We start from the raw sequence: 18,285 nt of genomic DNA on the forward strand, positions 1-18,285 counted from the left end.
CGCTATAGGCCTTCAGTTAATTCAGATAGGTTTCCTTTCTTCATCAAGGCCAGTTATTCATCCTGTCTATCTATCTCTCTCGCTCTCGCACGCACGCACGCGCACACACCCCTAATCCATCTGCACCCTATCCAAAGATAAGGTCAAATATCTGCTGGTATTTTATATCTGATGGATGTTTGATGTATGATATCACTGTTAGGAGAGACTGTCAACCCAGTCAATGGAGGATCTAATTTCAGTTACCTGGTAACATTCCAAGACGATTGGTCCATCACTTTACATTCATGATAAACTAAATCCTAAATCCATAGACGTTGCATTTACATTTTATCCAGAGTGACTTAAAGTTAGTACATTCATCTTAAGATAGCTAGGTTAGACAACCACATATTATACTCACAATAAGTAAATGTTTTCCTCAATAAAGTAGCTATCAGCAAATTCAGCGCTATTAAGAAAAGACAAGTGCGAGCGTTAGTTCAAAAGTCACTTACACATCAGGTTTGCATAGTTTGCAAGTAAGCATTCAGTACCTCTCTCCATCTATTAGTGTAGTGTAGGGCTACTTGACAAACATAGCATGAGATCCAATATTCATACTTGATCAAACATTGCCTCAACTTGGGGAATGGAAATTACATAAGAAAGAGACCCATTTACAGAGCGATAGGAGGAAGGAGACAAAGAGAGAGAGAGAGAGAGAGAGAGAGAGAGAGAGAACACAAACCGACAGGACACTAGAGGGATCATGTTGGACAGTATAACACTGAGTGAGCCATTCGTCTTTTTATTGATGGTATGCTTGACTGCTTGTCCACAGTGCACAAGCCAGGGTTAAAACACGCAATACAGAGTCTGCTCACTTTACAGTACGACAAAGAGGAAAGAGGGGCACTGGGGTTTTCAGAGTACGGTACATAAATATGAGTGAGTTTATACATGCACATAGAGAGCCACTGAACAGTCCTCTGGTTATTTACAAGCTGGTGCCAGGGGGATTGGGGGGTAGAGGGAGACAAGGCAAAAAACACTGTCTTAAAGGCTTTGCATGGTCAATCCGAGATCCAAAGTTGCTGCCTCTGCGATGCAGCCTCCGCAGAACATCAGGGCTTTCATACTTCTTGCGTTTAGCGGAGCAGGGCAGAGCTATTGTGAAGGAAGTTGTCAAGAAAGTGAGTTTGTATTTATACAGGATGTACCGCCCCCACCTACCATCAACCAATCATGTCAATGTGGAGCTATACGGAGCCCTCCGCATTGTTACAAAATTTGAGAGGCGCATGGCGATGTGGTAGGACGATTGATTTGGCCTCTGCATGCCTCTGAAGGCTCCGCAATTGCGTCACACCCTCCATACGAAGCCTCCGACCACATTTTTGGATCAAGCTTAAATTAGCTTAGCCAGTACTTGTATTGTGGATATGGTTTATATCACGTGACCAGAAGGGGCAGAGCAGGTGAGCAGTAGAAACAGGAAGTGGGAGTATATTCCTGGCCGCTGAGGGCAGAGTTGATAGAGAGGGGAGGGAGGGATTAAGACCATACAGGAGCCAGGGACTAGCTATACATTGTCTGTAGAAACTGATTTAAGGCCAGTTTTGCGTTGTTTCCCAACATGGTGATTTGGGGAGGGGAAGCTGATCTTAGATCTGTGGTAAGTAATGTCCTAATCCTTTACAGTGGCTTCCTCTCTTCAGTTACTGGACAGGTCAAAACAACATTGGCAGGAACTCCACCCAGTCTACTAGTGGAAGAGGAACAAAATCCACCATATTGAATCGACTATCCAGTCAGATTAAGTGGCTTACAAAGGAGAGAGAGCAAAGAAAGAACATCATTTTTAAAAGAATGTGACACAGCAAGGGAGTAGGGTGTGTTTGGGGTGTGAGGAGTTTGGGAGGCTGATTGTGGGAGCTTCAGGTGGCCAGCCACAAGCGTTCGTTCACATCTCTTAAGTTAAAATTGAGTTATTTTAGTTAATGACACACGATAGTATACACACTGTACAATCACTACTGAGCTGCCACTGGGTCCACAGTGGTGGGGAGAGGGGGTATCTGCATGTGGGGTTCAATACGCTAACATTGAATACTGAAATAAAACACAGGGGCAACACACACACACATACAGACAGACCGACAGGGGTTAATGGTTCACAGTCACACAATGTACAAGGAACTTCACCTTTTTACAAAATCATACAGGATCCATTTAATAAATGCCTTCGGCTATAATTCTAAACATTAAATCAACACCGAGAGAAATATAACATAACCACACATACAATGGTGGCGGAGTTGGTGAAACAGGTGTGTATGTGTAATGTGTGTGTGTGTGTGAGAGAGAGAGAGATAGAGTGTGCGAATGAAAGAGAGAGCAAATCTGCATGTAAATGAAAGTGTGTCTGGTGGAGGAAAGGGTGAAGTGGCAGCAGAGGGGGGGAAATCTTCCCTCCCTTCAAAGAAAATAAAAAGTGCAAAGGAAAAGTGAATTCAAGTAACTTGTGCTCTGTCCACAGGAGAGGGGTGAAAGGTGGGATGGGGGGGTCATGTGGTTTCAGCGGAGCCGCCCTATTGGCTTTCCCTGTGCTCCGTCAGGCTGAAGGGTGTGTCTGTGGGCGTTTCCCCGCGGGCAGCTCTAGAGAGAAGCTCCACCCACTTGGCCTGGACTTCTGTATCCTGGGCGCTGAACAGCAAAGCCTGCTGGGAGTGACTCAGCTGGAACGCGTGCTTAAGCTCAGACTTCTCTGTTGCTGATGGCGCTACCACGCTCACCTCAAACCCCGGAAGGGGAATGGCCCGTGCCCCGCGAGAGTCCTGAAGAGACACAACAAACATGCCAATCAGAGTCAAAAGGAAGCATAACAGTGCAGTTTTCCCCTCCTTTAATGCAGGGGGATAGATTTTATTTCATAAGGCACATGCATACAGTGCATTCGGAAAGTATTCAGACCCCACAACTTTTTCATTTTATTGCATTACAGCCTTTTTCTAAGATGTATTTTCCTCATCAATCTACACACAATACCCCATAATGACAAAGCAAAAAATATCTTTTGACATTTTTGCAAATTTATTAAAAATAAAAAACTGAAATACATTATTTATATAAGTATTCACACCCTGCTATGAGACTCAAAATTGAGCTCAGATGCATCCTGTCTCACTTCTACAACTTGATTTGATACACTTGATACAACTTGACACCTGTGATAAATTCAATTGATTGGACATGATTTGGAAAGGCACACACCTGTCTATATAAGGTCCCACAGTTGACAGTGCATGTCAGAGCAAAAACCAAGCCATGATGTCAAAGGAACTGTCAGTAGAGCTCCCAGACAGGATTGTGTTGAGGCACAGATATGGGGAAGGGTACCAAAAAAATGTCTGCAGCAGTGAAAGTCCCCAAGAACACAGTGGCCTCCATCATTCTTAAATGGAAGAAGTTTATAACCACCAATACTCTTCCTAGAACTGGCTGCCCAGCCAGACTGAGCAATCAGGGGAGAAGGGCCTTGGTCAGGGAAGTGACCTACAACTCAATGGTCACTCTAACGGAGCTCCAGAGTTCCTCTGTGGAGTTGGAAGAACCTTCCAGAAGGACAACCATCTCTGCAGCACCCCACCAATCAGGTCTTTATGGTAGAGTGGCCAGACGGAAGCCACATCTCAGTAAAAGGCACATGACAGCCCCCTTGGTGTTTGCCAAAAGGCACCTAAAGGACTCTCAAACCATGAGAAGCAAGATTCTCTGGTCTGATGAAACCAAGATTGAACTCTTTGGCCTGAATGCCAAGAGTCTCGTCTGGAGGAAACATGGCACCATGCAGGGACTGGGAAACTAGTCAGGATCGAGGGGAAGATGAACGGAGCAATGAGATCCTTGATGAAAACCTGTTCCAGACCGCTCAGGACATCAGACTGGGGCGAAGGTTCACCTTCCAACTGGACAATGACCCTAAGCACACAGCCAAGACAACGCAGGACTGGCTTCAGGACAAGTCTCTGAATGTCCTTGAGTGGCCCAGCCAGAGCCCGGACTTGAACCGGATCGAACATCTCTGGAGAGACCTGAAAATAGCTGTGCAGAGACGCTCCCCATCCAACATGACAGAACTTCAGAGGATCTGCAGAGCAGAATAGGAGAAACTCCCCAAATATAGGCAGTGGTGTAAGAACTACTTTAAGAACTACTTTCAAGTATTTTTACTTAAGTCGTCTTTTGGGGTATCTGCGCTTTACTTTACTATTTATATTTTACACAACTTTTACTTCACTACATTCCTAAAGAAAATAATGTACTTTTTACTCCATACATTTTCCCTGACACTCAAAAGTACTGTTACATTTTCTTTGGTTAGCAGGACAGAAAAATGGTCTAATTCACACAAGATAACATCGCTGGTCATCCCTACTGTCTCTGATCTGGCGGATTTACCAAACACATGCTTTGTTTGTAAATTATCTTTGTTGCCCCTGGCTATCGATACATTTAAAAATGAAAGAAAATGGTGCTGTCTGGTTTGCTTAATATAAGGAATTTTAAAATATTTATATTTTTACTTTTGATACTTTCAGTATATTTCAGTAATTACATTTACTTTGATACATAAGTATATTTAAAACAATAATACTTTTAGATTTCTACTTGCGAGTACTTTACTGGGTGACTTTCACTTTTACTTGAGTCATTTTCTATTAAGGTATCTTTACTTTTACTCCAGTATGACAATTGGGTACTTTTGCCACCACTGAATATAGGTTTGCCAAGCTTGTAATGTCATACCTAAGAAGACTTGAGGCTGTAATCACTGCCAAAGGTGCTTCAACAAAGTACTGAGTAAAGGGTCTGAATATTTCATATATTTTTCTATACATTTGTAAACATTTCTAAAAACCTGTTTTTGCTTTGTCGTTATGGGGTATTGTGTGTAGATTGATGATGAAAAAAAAAACAGTTAAATACATTTTAGAATAAGGCTGTAACGTAACAAAATGTGGAAAAAGTCAAGGTGTCTGAATACAGTACTTTCCAAATGCACTGTAAGCTTCCTCCCCTCCCCCTCCTCTTTCCACAGTTTCTATTGAATCATACAAAAATGCTCATCTAACAATCATTAATCTTAATCTTTTGCCAGGGGATGTCAGCTTTCTGCCTGCCTGGGATTGTCGCAGAGAAAGGATTTTGTTGGGATTTTGGTCTCTAAAACGGAATGGGCAGAGGCTACAGGGACTGGTTTTCAGTAGCTTTTGGGGCTTTTACCAAATTGTGCCGGAAAATGGTTCACTACGCTGAGCTTTTAACACAATGCACATTAGTGACATCTACTGGTCGGCAATGAAAAACATTGTTTTATGTTCAAATAGACGTGTTTTCTACAATATTCAGCAAATCTCTGTGGCGTGGAGGTTAGTTGCAGGTCTTAGTATCCTACTATCAGTTACCATACAGGTTCGCAACCTTCCATCACGCTTCAATTTTTTTGCTGTCAAAAAATCTATGGCATTATTTAGGATGCTTAAGACAGAAGCTTATACTTCACTAAATAAAACTAATTGTTTGCACAACAATGTGCAGAAAGTATGGTTTCACATAAAACAATTTTCTAAATAATATGACTTTGCCGGTATTCGACCCCATTCCCTGTCGTCTGAGTGTTCTCTATCTGCTGAGCTACCTTTCAGCTATAATGTTCCATGAAAAAAATCCTAACTAAAATTGTAAGTAGGGTGTCAAGTAGAGGTCGGTGTTTGAAAGCAGCTTGGAATCGAAGAAAGCACCGGAACCACAGCGAAATCATTGGGGTCTTGCATTTGGCAACACACAGTTTGAAAAACCACGTGATCAAACGAAGCTTCGTACGTCATTGATGTCAAAGTAATGTGACTTTGAAACGAGCATCGGTACATTGTTTCGGATCAGTAGTGCTTTGAAAACTGCATTGGAGCACTGGCGCTCCGGTATCAATCGTCCCATCGCTAGTTTTCAGCCCCGGTTATGTCTGCATACTGTACCTATACTATACAGTGGTGGACAGTGGTGAAGCACTCTGACGAGAGGGAAGAAGGTTTCCCCTAACAGTTATTATTCATTCCATCAATCGTTAAAATTCCACCTAGCAAGTCCCCGCCACCTTTAAGAAGAGGCCCCAGAGTGCCACCTCTGGTCACACAGTGAAATAATAGAGTAATACCGCCATGGTAATTAATGTATAATAATAAAGTAATAACGCCATGGTAATTACAGTGTAATAATAGAGTAATAACACAATGGTAATAACAGAGTAATAGCACCATGGTAATTATTGTAATAGAGTAACACCATGATATTTACAGTGTAATAGAGTAATAACACTATGGGAATTACAGTGTAATAACAGTAATAACGCCATGGGAATTACAGCATAATAATAGAGTAATAACACAATGGTAGTAACAGAGTAATAGCACCATGGTAATTATTGTAATAGAGTAACACCATGATAATTATAGTGTAATAGAGTAATAAAACTATGGGAATTACAGTGTAATAACAGTTATACCGCCATGTTAATTACAGCGTAATAATAGAGTAATAACACCATGACAATTACAGTTTATTAGAGTAATAACACCATGTTAATTAGAATGAACTAGAGTAATAACATCATGAAAATTACAGTCTAATAAGGGAGTAATACCGCCATGTTAATTACAGTGTAATAATAGAGTAATAACACCATGGTAATTACAGCTTAGAGGAATAACACCATGTTAATTACAGTGTAATAATAGAGTAATAACACCATGGTAAATACAGTTTATTAGAGTAATAACACAATGGTAATTACTGTTTATTACAGTAATGACGCCATGGTAATTACAGTGTAACAACAAAGTAATACCGCCATGTAATTACAGTGTAATAATAGAGTAATAACTCAATGGTAAATAGTTTATTAGAGTAATAACACCGTGGTAATTACAGTTTATTAGAGTAATAACTTCATGGTAATTACAGTGTAATAACAGAGTCATAACACCATGGTAATTACAGTTAATTTGAGTCATAACACCATGGTAATTACAATTTATTATAGTAATAACACCATGGTAACTACAGTTTATTACAGTAATAACACCATGGTAATTACAGTGTAGAGTATTAACACCATGGAAATTTGTCTAATAACAGATAAATAACCACATGTTAACTACAGTTTATTAGAGTAACAACACATTGTAATTATCGTAAAAATAGAGTGATAACACCATGGTAATTAGTGTAAAAATAATAATAATAACACCATGATAATTGCAGTGTAACAACAGTAATACCGCCATGGTAATTGCAGTGTAATAACAGAGTAATAACACCATGGTAATTACAGTTTATTCAAGTAATAACACCATGGTAATTACAGTTTATTAGAGTAATAACATCATGGTAATTACAGTTTATTAGAGTAATACCACCATGTTAATTGGGTTATTAGAGTATCACCACCATGGTAATTCGTTTATTAATAGCGTAATAACACCATGGTAATTACAGTTTGTAGAGTAATAACACCATGGTAATTAAAATGTATTACAGTAATAACACCATGGTAATTATAGTGTAATATAATAATAGCATCACGGAAATGTGTCAAATACAGGGTAATACCACCATGGTAATTACAGTTTAATAATAGAGTAATAACACATTGTAATTAGTTTATTAGAGGAATAACCCCATGGTAACGACAGTTTATTAGAGAAATAACACATTGCAATTATTGTAATAATAGAGTAATAACACCATGGTAATTAGTGTCAAAATAGTTATAACACCATGCTAATTACAGATTATCAGAGTAATAACACCATGATAATTGCAGTGTAATAACAGAGTAATACCACCATGGTAATTACGGTGTAATAACAGAGTAATAACACCATGGTAATTACAGTTTATTCAAGTAATAACACCATGGTAATTAGTCTAATAGTAGAGTAATAATACCTTGGTAATTACAGTTTATTAGAGTAATTCCACCATGTTAATTGGGTTATTAGAGTAATACCACCATGGTTATTAGTTTAATAACACCATGGTAATTACAGTTTATTAGAGTAATAACACCATGGTAATTTGTTTATTAGATTAATAACACCATGTTAATTGGGTTATAAGAGAAATACCACCATGGTAATTGGGTTATTAGAGAAATACCACGATGGTAAATAGTTTAATAACTCTAGCGTAATTACGGTTATTAGAGTAATAACATAATGGTAATTACCGTTTATTAGAGGAATAACACCATGGTAATTACAGTGTAATAACAGAGTAATATCGGCATGGTAATTACAGTGTAATAACAGAGTAACAACACCATGGTAATTACAGTTTATTAGAGTAATAACACCATGGTAATTACAGCTTTTCAGAGTAATAACACCATGACAATTACGGCGTAATAAATGAGTAATACCACCATGGAAATTAAGAGTAAGACCATCACGGTAATTAGTTTTAGAGTAATAACACCATGGCCATTAGCGTAATAATAGAGTAATAACACCATGGTAATTTCCGTTTTTTAGAGTAATAACACATTGTAATTAGTTTATTAGAGTAATAACCCCACGGTAACTACAGTTTATTAGAGAAATAACACATTGTAATTATTGTAAAACAAGAGTAATAACACCATGGTAATTAGTGTTAAAAGAGAATTACCACCATGCTAAGTACAGATTTTTCGAGTAATAACAATGATAATTGCAGTGTAATAACAGAGTAATACCGCCATGGATATTAGTGTAATAAGAGTAATAACACCATGGTAATTAAAGTTTATTAGCGTAATAACAGCATGGTAATTACAGTGTAATGGAGTAATAACAACATGGTAATTAGTCTAATAGTAGAGTAATAATACCTTGGTAATTACAGTTTATTAGAGTAATTCCACCATGTTAATTGGGTTATTAGAGTAATACCACCATGGTCATTAGTTTAAAAACACCATGGTAATTACAGTTTATTAAAGGAATAACACCACGGTAATTACAGTGTAATAACAGAGTAATATCGGCATGGTCATTACACTGTAATAACAGAGTAACAACACCATGGTAATTACAGTGTACTAGAGTAATAACACCATGGTAATTACAGCTTTTTAAAGAAATAAAACCATGACAATTAGAGTGTAATAATAGAGTAATACCACCATGGAAATTAGAGTAATACCATCACTGTAATTAGTTTATTAGAGTAATAACACCATGGCAATTAGCGTAATAATAGAGTAATATCAACATGGTAATTACAGTTTATTGAAGTAATAACACGATGGTAATTACAATGTAACAGATGAATAAAGCCATGGTAATTACAGCTTATTAGAGTAATAACACCATGGTAATTACAGTTTATTAGAGTAATAACACCATTGTAATTAGTGTAATAATAGAGTAACTACACCATGGTAATTACAGTGTAATGGCAGAGCAATAACAGATGAATAAAGCCATGGTAATTACAGCTTTTCAGAGTAATAACACCATGACAATTACGGCATAATAAATTAGTAATACCACCATGGAAATTAGAGTAAGACCATCACGGTAATTCGTTTTAGAGAAATAACACCATGTCCATTAGCGTAATAATAGAGTAATAACACCATGGTAATTTCCGTTTTTAGAGTAATAACACATTGTAATTAGTTTATTAGAGTAATAACCCCACGGTAACTACAGTTTATTAGAGAAATAACACATTGTAATTATTGTAAAACAAGAGTAAAAACACCATGGTAATTAGTGTTAAAAGAGAGTTATAACACCATGCTAATTACAGATTTTTCGAGTAATAACAATGATAATTGCAGTGTAATAACAGAGTAATACCGCCATGGATATTAGTGTAATAACAGAGTAATAACACCATGGTAATTACAGTTTATTCAAGTAATAACACCATGGTAATTACAGTTTATTAGAGTAATAACACCATTGTAATTAGTGTAATAATAGAGTAACTACACCATGGTAATTACAGTGTAATGGCAGAGCAATAACACCATGGTAATTACAGTTTATTAGAGTAATAACACCATGGTCATTTGTTTATTAGAGTAATAATACCATGGTAATTAGTGTAGTAATAGAGTAATACCACCATGGTAATTTGTTTAATAACACCATGGTAATTACAGTGAAATAGAGTAATAACACCATGGTAATTACAGCATAATAGAGTAATAACACCATGGTAATTACATTGTAATAGAGTAACAACACCATGGTAATTAGTTTATTAGAGTAATAACGCCATGGTAATTACAGTGTAATAAGAGTAATATCACAATTGTAGTTAAAAGCGTAGAATGAGTAATATCGCCATGGTAATTACAGTGTAGTAATAGAGTAACAATGACATGGTAATAACAGTGTAATAATAGAGTAATAATCAAGTAATAACACCATGGTATTAACAGTGTGAGACTCAGCCAGCTGAGCAGCAGAAGCTCCATCTGAGGTGAGATTGAGGACAGACAAATCCCCCTGACCCAAATCTACTGAGTACAGACAGTGGGAACACACATGACAAGGACACATACTTTACAGTACAGGAGGTGTAAAGCACATTGACACACAAAATATCATTGATGGGATGAAAAATAACTGACCCTGTGTCAGTTGTTAGGGGAAACCTCTACCTACATATACAGGTGACCTGGGCATGGAGACAGGATGTAGACAAGACAGCGGTACAAAGACACAGATAAAGACAGACACAGGTGTGTGTGAGTTTAACCCTTACCTGTCCGCTGGTCTGCAGGTAGAGCACCAGTGGTTCAGTCTTGGTGATGGCCACCCAGGTCTTGGTCCAGCTCTTGCCCTTCTCCTGCACCTGCAGCTGGGCACACAGCAGACAGTTGTCCCCCGACAGAGACACCTGCTTCTGGAGAGACAGAGACACACACAGGAGGCAGAGTTAAAGGCCCAGTCACAAAGTTGATCTACTGCAGTGGGTGCCAATAATTAAATAATATTCTATAGTTCAACACAATTACAGTAGCTCTTTCCCCATGCACAAACCAACGTTTGGAATTGGAATTCACTTTCACTATCAATTCTACTTTTAATTCAAAGTGATAATCAGCCTGGACGTTTAAGGGGCACTCGAGGATAAAGGTCTGGGACATTCGCTTACATAACAAACCTGGTGTCCAGCATATAGGAAACATTTATTGGGAGATTTGGACATGGACAGGTGTTCATGCTGCTGCCCCACTGTTACTGATGTGGTGCTGTAGCCCCCCTTGGTGGGAAATAATACCACTGCAGATCACTGTCATTATGGTACTGCTACTGTGAAAGATCTAGTTTGCGCGTGTGAGACAGTATAACCCCAAGACAGACAGATTAGACTGCTCAGTTGCTGCAGCATAGGCATGAAGTGGAGAGACTACTTACTCAGCAGGGTCTGCTGCTTTCCACTAAGCCCCTTAACTAGTCATGGTACTTGTTCTCAAATAGAGGTTACTTAATATTGCTGTGTGTGAGTGAGTGAGTGAGTGAGTGAGTGAGTGAGTGAGTGAGTGAGTGAGTGAGTTTCTTTTACAAGCAGCACTGTGGGCTTGATAGACATGAATAATGATACTGCAATAAAACAAAGATATTACAGTATATTATAGAGATATTGTTCAGGATTGCTTACAGGCTTAAAGACACAACGATCTGCTTCATCCAGTCTCTGTTATACGCTGTGCTCTACACAAGCAATCTATTGAACACTAGTTCACCTTGACTCCTGGTACACACACAGAGATGGATCTTATTGAGCCGTGCAGACTATAGACTGTGTGTACCACTGTTCTATTTCTCTAGTGTGTGTGTGTGTGTGTGTGTGTGTGTGTGTGTGTGTGTGTGTGTGTTTAGGCCCAAATACACGTAAAAAAACACCTGAGTCTAGACAGCCTGAAACTGACACAGATAAGAATATGTGTGTTTGATTGATAGAGGTGCATGGTGCTCTGTGGGCCTGTCTGGGCTGGGCTCTGTCTTCTCTGTCATGCTGGTGCAACTAACGTGCTTATGCCGCTCTCTCCAGAGGCTGCAACTGTGATAGTGTGCCCGCTGCTAACCTCCATACTCCAACTCCCTTCCTCAGACCTGCTCTGCAGGGAGTCCACTCGGTGCAGCCTGTCCATGCTAGCATCTCAACAACACTGTGCATTATACAATAAGTATGATGTTTGATTGTCTTATGTTGTTTGTGAGGGGAAGCCAAAAGGAAGTCTCTGGATGGAAAATTTGTTTCAATTAAGTTGTATTCTACTCTTTTCTATAGTATAAGCTGAGAGTCCGTCCTCACCTCGACTGTAGCTTTCCTCTTCAGCTCTACTGGGCCCCCTGCAGGCCCCTCAGGGCCCTGGCTAGTCTCGAAGCACTCGGGACACACACGACACGTCTTATTCTCCAACATCTTAGAGCATTTACCACAGATGGCCTGCAGAGGGAGGGGAAGAGTCAAAGAGGAAGAGAGGAATGGAGCGAGAAAAAAAAATATTTAGACAACTGAAAATCAATTATACAGGACATCAACTGATGAAAATGCAGCATCCTGGCACTAACTGTTCCAGCCCCCAACCTCCTCTCCCTCTCTGTGCTCACCGCTCCACAGGCTTTGCAGTGGTGCTTGCGCTTGGTAAAGTTGAAGCTCTCGTTGCAGCCTTTACATGTCTCCTTTTCCTTCTTCTTGGAACTTTTCTGGAAAACAGAGAAACACATACAAACAATGTATCAAGATCTGTCCAATCACAAGGTCATCTTGTCTCAATACATCTTGGTGTTACCTAAGTAACCCTGCCCTGAAATAGTTGGATGAAGGGGACTATGAGGGCCCTTTCTCTCTCTATCTTGCCACTTCCCCACTCTCTCTGTTATCTACCCTATTCTTTCTCTCCCACTCCCAACATCTTCCTCTATAAACGAAAAGTGAAAATAGAAGCCCCTCCCTCTGCTCTCTCAGACTGGGGCATAGATAGCCCCACCAGCCGTTTAGCACATTTGCATTGTGGTAGGGAGTGTGATATTCACCCTCTGATCGTGTCTCATCTCTCCACAGCCACCCCCCACCGCTACTAGAGAGTGAGCTAGTGATGCTATCCCCATAGAGAAGACAACTTGCTATTTATACCTCTCTGCAGCCTACTGTGTGGATTATAGATCCACTACCTTTGTAACACTACCTCAAACACAGACAGACATCCCGGCATTAGAATAGGAGAGATCAATGTACTTCTTGTTATGAACTCAGTCATTCGTGGTACAATGTATTCACATTATATTGCCCATTGTATGGTTTCTATTACTACAGTGCCTTGCGAAAGTATTCGGCCCCCTTGAACTTTGCGACCTTTTGCCACATTTCAGGCTTCAAACATGAAGATATAAAACTGTATTTTTTTGTGAAGAATCAACAACAAGTGGGACACAATCATGAAGTGGAACGACATTTATTGGATATTTCAAACTTTTTTAACAAATCAAAAACTGAAAAATTGGGCGTGCAAAATTATTCAGCCCCCTTAAGTTAATACTTTGTAGCGCCACCTTTTGCTGCGATTACAGCTGTAAGTCGCTTGGGGTATGTCTCTATCAGTTTTGCACATCGAGAGACTGACATTTTTTCCCATTCCTCCTTGCAAAACAGCTCGAGCTCAGTGAGGTTGGATGGAGAGCATTTGTGAACAGCAGTTTTCAGTTCTTTCCGCAGATTCTCGATTGGATTCAGGTCTGGACTTTGACTTGGCCATTCTAACACCTGGATATGTTTATTTTTGAACCATTCCATTGTAGATTTTGCTTTATGTTTTGGATCATTGTCTTGTTGGAAGACAAATCTCCGTCCCAGTCTCAGGTCTTTTGCAGACTCCATCAGGTTTTCTTCCAGAATGGTCCTGTATTTGGCTCCATCCATCTTCCAACAATTTTAACCATCTTCCCTGTCCCTGCTGAAGAAAAGCAGGCCCAAACCATGATGCTGCCACCACCATGTTTGACAGTGGGGATGGTGTGTTCAGCTGTGTTGCTTTATGCCAAACATTACGCTTTTCATTGTTGCCAAAAAGTTCAATTTTGGTTTCATCTGACCAGAGCACCTTCTTCCACATGTTTGGTGTGTCTCCCAGGTGGCTTGTGGCAAACTTTAAACGACACTTTTTATGGATATCTTTAAGAAATGGCTTTCTTCTTGCCACTCTTCCATAAAGGCCAGATTTGTGCAATATACGACTGATTGTTGTCCTATGGACAGAGTCTCCCACCTCAGCTGTAGATCTCTGCAGTTCATCCAGAGTGATCATGGGCCTCTTGGCTGCATCTCTGATCAGTCTTCTCCTTGTATGAGCTGAAAGTTTAGAGGGACGGCCAGGTCTTGGTAGATTTGCAGTGGTCTGATACTCCTTCCATTTCAATATTATCGCTTGCACAGTGCTCCTTGGGATGTTTAAAGCTTGGGAAATATTTTTGTATCCAAATCCGGCTTTAAACTTCTTCACAACAGTATCTCGGACCTGCCTGGTGTGTTCCTTGTTCTTCATGATGCTCTCTGCGCTTTTAACGGACCTCTGAGACTATCACAGTGCAGGTGCATTTATACGGAGACTTGAATACACACAGGTGGATTGTATTTATCATCATTAGTCATTTAGGTCAACATTGGATCATTCAGAGATCCTCACTGAACTTCTGGAGAGAGTTTGCTGCACTGAAAGTAAAGGGGCTGAATAATTTTGCACGCCCAATTTTTCAGTTTTTGATTTGTTAAAAAAGTTTGAAATATCCAATAAATGTCGTTCCACTTCATGATTGTGTCCCACTTGTTGTTGATTCTTCACAAAAAAATACACTTTTATATCTTTATGTTTGAAGCCTGAAATGTGGCAAAAGGTCGCAAAGTTCAAGGGGGCCGAATACTTTCGCAAGGCACTGTATGTGGGGGCGATGCCATTCATGCTGTAGCAAAGAAAGATACATGCTCTTCAAATCGAAAGCAGAGTCAGTAACACAACAGCATCAGGCAATAGAGCCTGAGGAAATGCATTGTGTTAGGACGTTTGACACCTACCCTCTCTTGCAGTCTTTCACTGTCTGAGTCTACGGATGTGCTGCTCCAGGGACCCTGAGAAGAAAAGAACATGAATAGCTGATCAGAGTGACACATTTAACCCTGGGAGAGATGTATGAGTTACATTGAAAGTACATCCAGTGTTATTACATGGCTAGCACTTCATTTCAGGTGTCAACATATCACTAACAAAGCTCTCACACATTGCCAGAGAATGGGACCATCAACCTCTGAATATTACCTAAAGCTGCTGTGTGTGTTTGTCCCCACTAGATGGCAGCCATGCTTCAGAGACAGACAATAGGCCTGGCATGTGTTCCTACTTTGGCCTGTGTCCAGGTCCAGCCAGCCCAAAGTGGGTCAGTGCAGATTCAGAAGAGATTTTTGTACAGTGTGCATGAGGGCTTCCCCTATTAGGTCATGAGAGAGTGCTGGAGAACTAAAGACAGACCCTGACAGTGTGTGTGTTCGTTTGTGTGGGTGTGCAACGGAATAAAGAGTTCCTTCATAAGTATACATGTTTGTGTGTGTGTGTGTGTATGTGTGAGTTAAGTAAGAGCTTCTTTGTGTGTCTATCAGTGTCTGCAGTGAGGGACACGTGACACACACGGCTGTGTGTGTGCGTGTGTGTGTGTGTGTGCGTGTTGTGTGAGGATAGGTGCTTTGTCAGACAAAGACCTGACGGTGACACACTTTCTGAGATAGCCATAGTGATTTCTTATTGATATATACGTGCATAGAGATGGTTAACGCATGGCTTGACAGAGAGAAAAGAAAGAAACAAAGACAGACTAACTGACCGGTGAGTCTGGCAGGTGGTCTTCGTCCCTGGAGAAGGAGCTATTGAAGGCTTTGTTAAAGGTCTCACTGTTCTGCTTGTGCTTCTCTATGGTGGCCAGGATCACCTGGAAGTGGAAGGGATGGGGGAGCGGGAAACAGGAGAAGGTGGAGGGGAGAGAAGGAGATAAGCCGCTAACAGTTTCAGACCGTTAAAATATTCTTCACTGGTTTACCGTAAAAGTCAAGAGGCAGTGAAGTCACAGATTTTACAATGGGAGAAATTCTACAACAATCTACAGCCCCTTAGGAGAGAGACAGAGAGAGACAGAGGGAGAGACAGGGAGAGAGAGGGCCTCTGCCTGTCTGAGTTAAAGAGAGCTAATATTAATAATATGCATGTCAGTCTCTCCTGGCTGAAAGTGGAGGAGAGATTGACTTCATCACTACTTTTATTTATGAGAGGAGACATGACATGTTGAATGCACCGAGCTACCTGTCTAAACTACTGGCACACAGAACAGACTATGGGAGGCACACAGTACTACATACAGCCATGACTACATTAACACACACACACACACACACACACACACACACACACACACACACACACACACACACACACACACACACACACACACAATACATACACAGAGATTTAGTCATGTAGATATGTGGTAGTGGTGGAGTAGGGGCCTGAGGTCACACATTGTGTTGGGAAATCTGTGAATGTATTCTAATGTTTAAAAATTGTATAAACTGCCTTAATTTTGCTGGACCCCAGGAAGAGAAGCTGCTGCTTTGGCAACAGCTAATGAGGATCCATAATAAATACAAATACAAAGAGAGGAGAGGAGAACAAAGAGAGCGACATTGTTGTCGTCTGGACTGACCCTGTTATACAGAGATGACATCAGCCATGACATCAGAGGGACAAATGTATCAGGGACCTCTGATCCAGCCTAGTGGTCTGTGTCAGAGACTGGCCTCTCTATTGCACTAACAGAGAGTGTGTGTGTATGTCTGTGTGTGTAGTGAGCACTGTATTCATGTGTGAATAATAGACTGTGTATGCACAATCTTTGTGCAGCCCTCTCCAAAGTCTCGAGCCACCACACGTTCCTCTGTGTCCTTCAGAATGCCGAAGGGCCCTTTTAACCAGCTTTAGTTAGCTGTAATGGGCTAAATGAGCTTTAATGAGCAGCTTAACGAGAGGAAACAATTTCCCAACTCAGTATGGCAGTGTGGAAGAAAGACGCAGTAACACGAATATGGTTCCTAATACACAAATCCCCTATTAAAAAAACATTCCATGTTAGTGTTGGTCTGGTATTCCTGACCTGTATCCAGTCTTCCTTTTCCTCAGCCGTCCTGAAAAACAGAGGGAATGTTTCAACAACAGCCCTCTAGCTATTAATACTTCTATGAGTTCCCGCTGTGCCTGCAATGTTGTGTTTCTGTTACAAAATAAAGGCACAGTTCTACAGTTCTCTGATGTAATTGCTCCATAGTTCTCACCTGGCCTGTAGCTCTAGTGAGCGCTGCTTGCCGATGATGGCGAACGTGTGAGGGAGGTTCTGCTTCACGTTCTCTTGCACCTGAAGCCGCAGAGGAGAACAGTGCCACTTTACCTCTGAGATACTCAAGAGCAATGGCCCTTCTACGTGTCACCCATTCAGAATGGAAGGAAATTAGGAGCAAGAGAAGAGAAGATGAGTGGCTTCCGTTACCTCTTTCCTGACCTCCATCCCAGCGATGTCGATCCTCTCTCTCACACTGAACTTCTGCCCCATCAGCCTCAGCTTGGGAACGCAGTACAGCACCATGTTGTTGAACTGCAGCACGGACACACAGAGAGAAGGGAAAACGGATGAGAATACACAGTAAATAGACACATGAATACACACACACACTTTGATGTAGTCCCATTCCTACACATTCTCTTCATTCCAACTCCTTCTGCCACTCACCAGGTAGAGGTATCGGTCCTGGGCCGTCCCATTCTTGGCAGACATCTTCTTGATGTGTCCTTCTTTGATGAGCTCGTTGGCTGGGTTCACAATGTCCTCCTCTCCCCCCAGTCTCTCATAGACCTGCAGCAGTTTGTTCATCTTCTCCTGAGGAACACCAAGGATATGGAACAATATGAAACACACACATACAGAGCAAAATGATACATTCATTTAAGTCAGGGGAACTAAAACTGTTGAGACAGAATAAGTCACACCAGAGGGCAGAAGTGTGACTGTGTGTGTGTGGGTGTGTCATAGAGACAGAATTCACTCTTCTGCAGGCTGTGAAACTAGTGGCAGGAAACGGCAGCTTCCTGTCTGCACTGAAGCACCCTCCCTCCCCGCAAGTCGTCGCATCCAACGCAGTTTGGAC

The 18,285-nt window shown here is 40.7% G+C and overlaps 1 protein-coding gene across 4 annotated transcripts in view; it reads right to left on the reverse strand.

Annotated features, from left to right (window-relative positions):
- Positions 1 to 749: 749 nt before the first annotated feature.
- The window catches only part of LOC110531981 (FYVE, RhoGEF and PH domain-containing protein 3), a 109,348-nt gene continuing 91,812 nt past the window's right edge, over positions 750 to 18,285 (reverse strand). For all 4 annotated transcript variants that reach the window (XM_021615534.3, XM_021615535.3, XM_021615536.3 and 1 more), the window contains exons 10-19: positions 17,871 to 18,017; positions 17,631 to 17,735; positions 17,419 to 17,498; positions 17,241 to 17,271; positions 15,921 to 16,025; positions 15,121 to 15,174; positions 12,663 to 12,758; positions 12,364 to 12,498; positions 10,807 to 10,947; positions 750 to 2,819 (exon numbers count right to left, since the gene is read on the reverse strand). In XM_021615534.3, coding sequence (XP_021471209.2) covers positions 2,574 to 2,819; positions 10,807 to 10,947; positions 12,364 to 12,498; positions 12,663 to 12,758; positions 15,121 to 15,174; positions 15,921 to 16,025; positions 17,241 to 17,271; positions 17,419 to 17,498; positions 17,631 to 17,735; positions 17,871 to 18,017 — 1,140 coding nt within the window. In that variant the 3' untranslated portion in view covers positions 750 to 2,573. The remainder of the gene's footprint in view (positions 2,820 to 10,806; positions 10,948 to 12,363; positions 12,499 to 12,662; positions 12,759 to 15,120; positions 15,175 to 15,920; positions 16,026 to 17,240; positions 17,272 to 17,418; positions 17,499 to 17,630; positions 17,736 to 17,870; positions 18,018 to 18,285) is intronic.

The sequence above is a fragment of the Oncorhynchus mykiss genome, chromosome 9, assembly GCF_057628025.1.
Source record: "Oncorhynchus mykiss isolate SJ-2025 chromosome 9, ASM5762802v1, whole genome shotgun sequence".
NCBI lineage: Eukaryota > Metazoa > Chordata > Actinopteri > Salmoniformes > Salmonidae > Oncorhynchus > Oncorhynchus mykiss.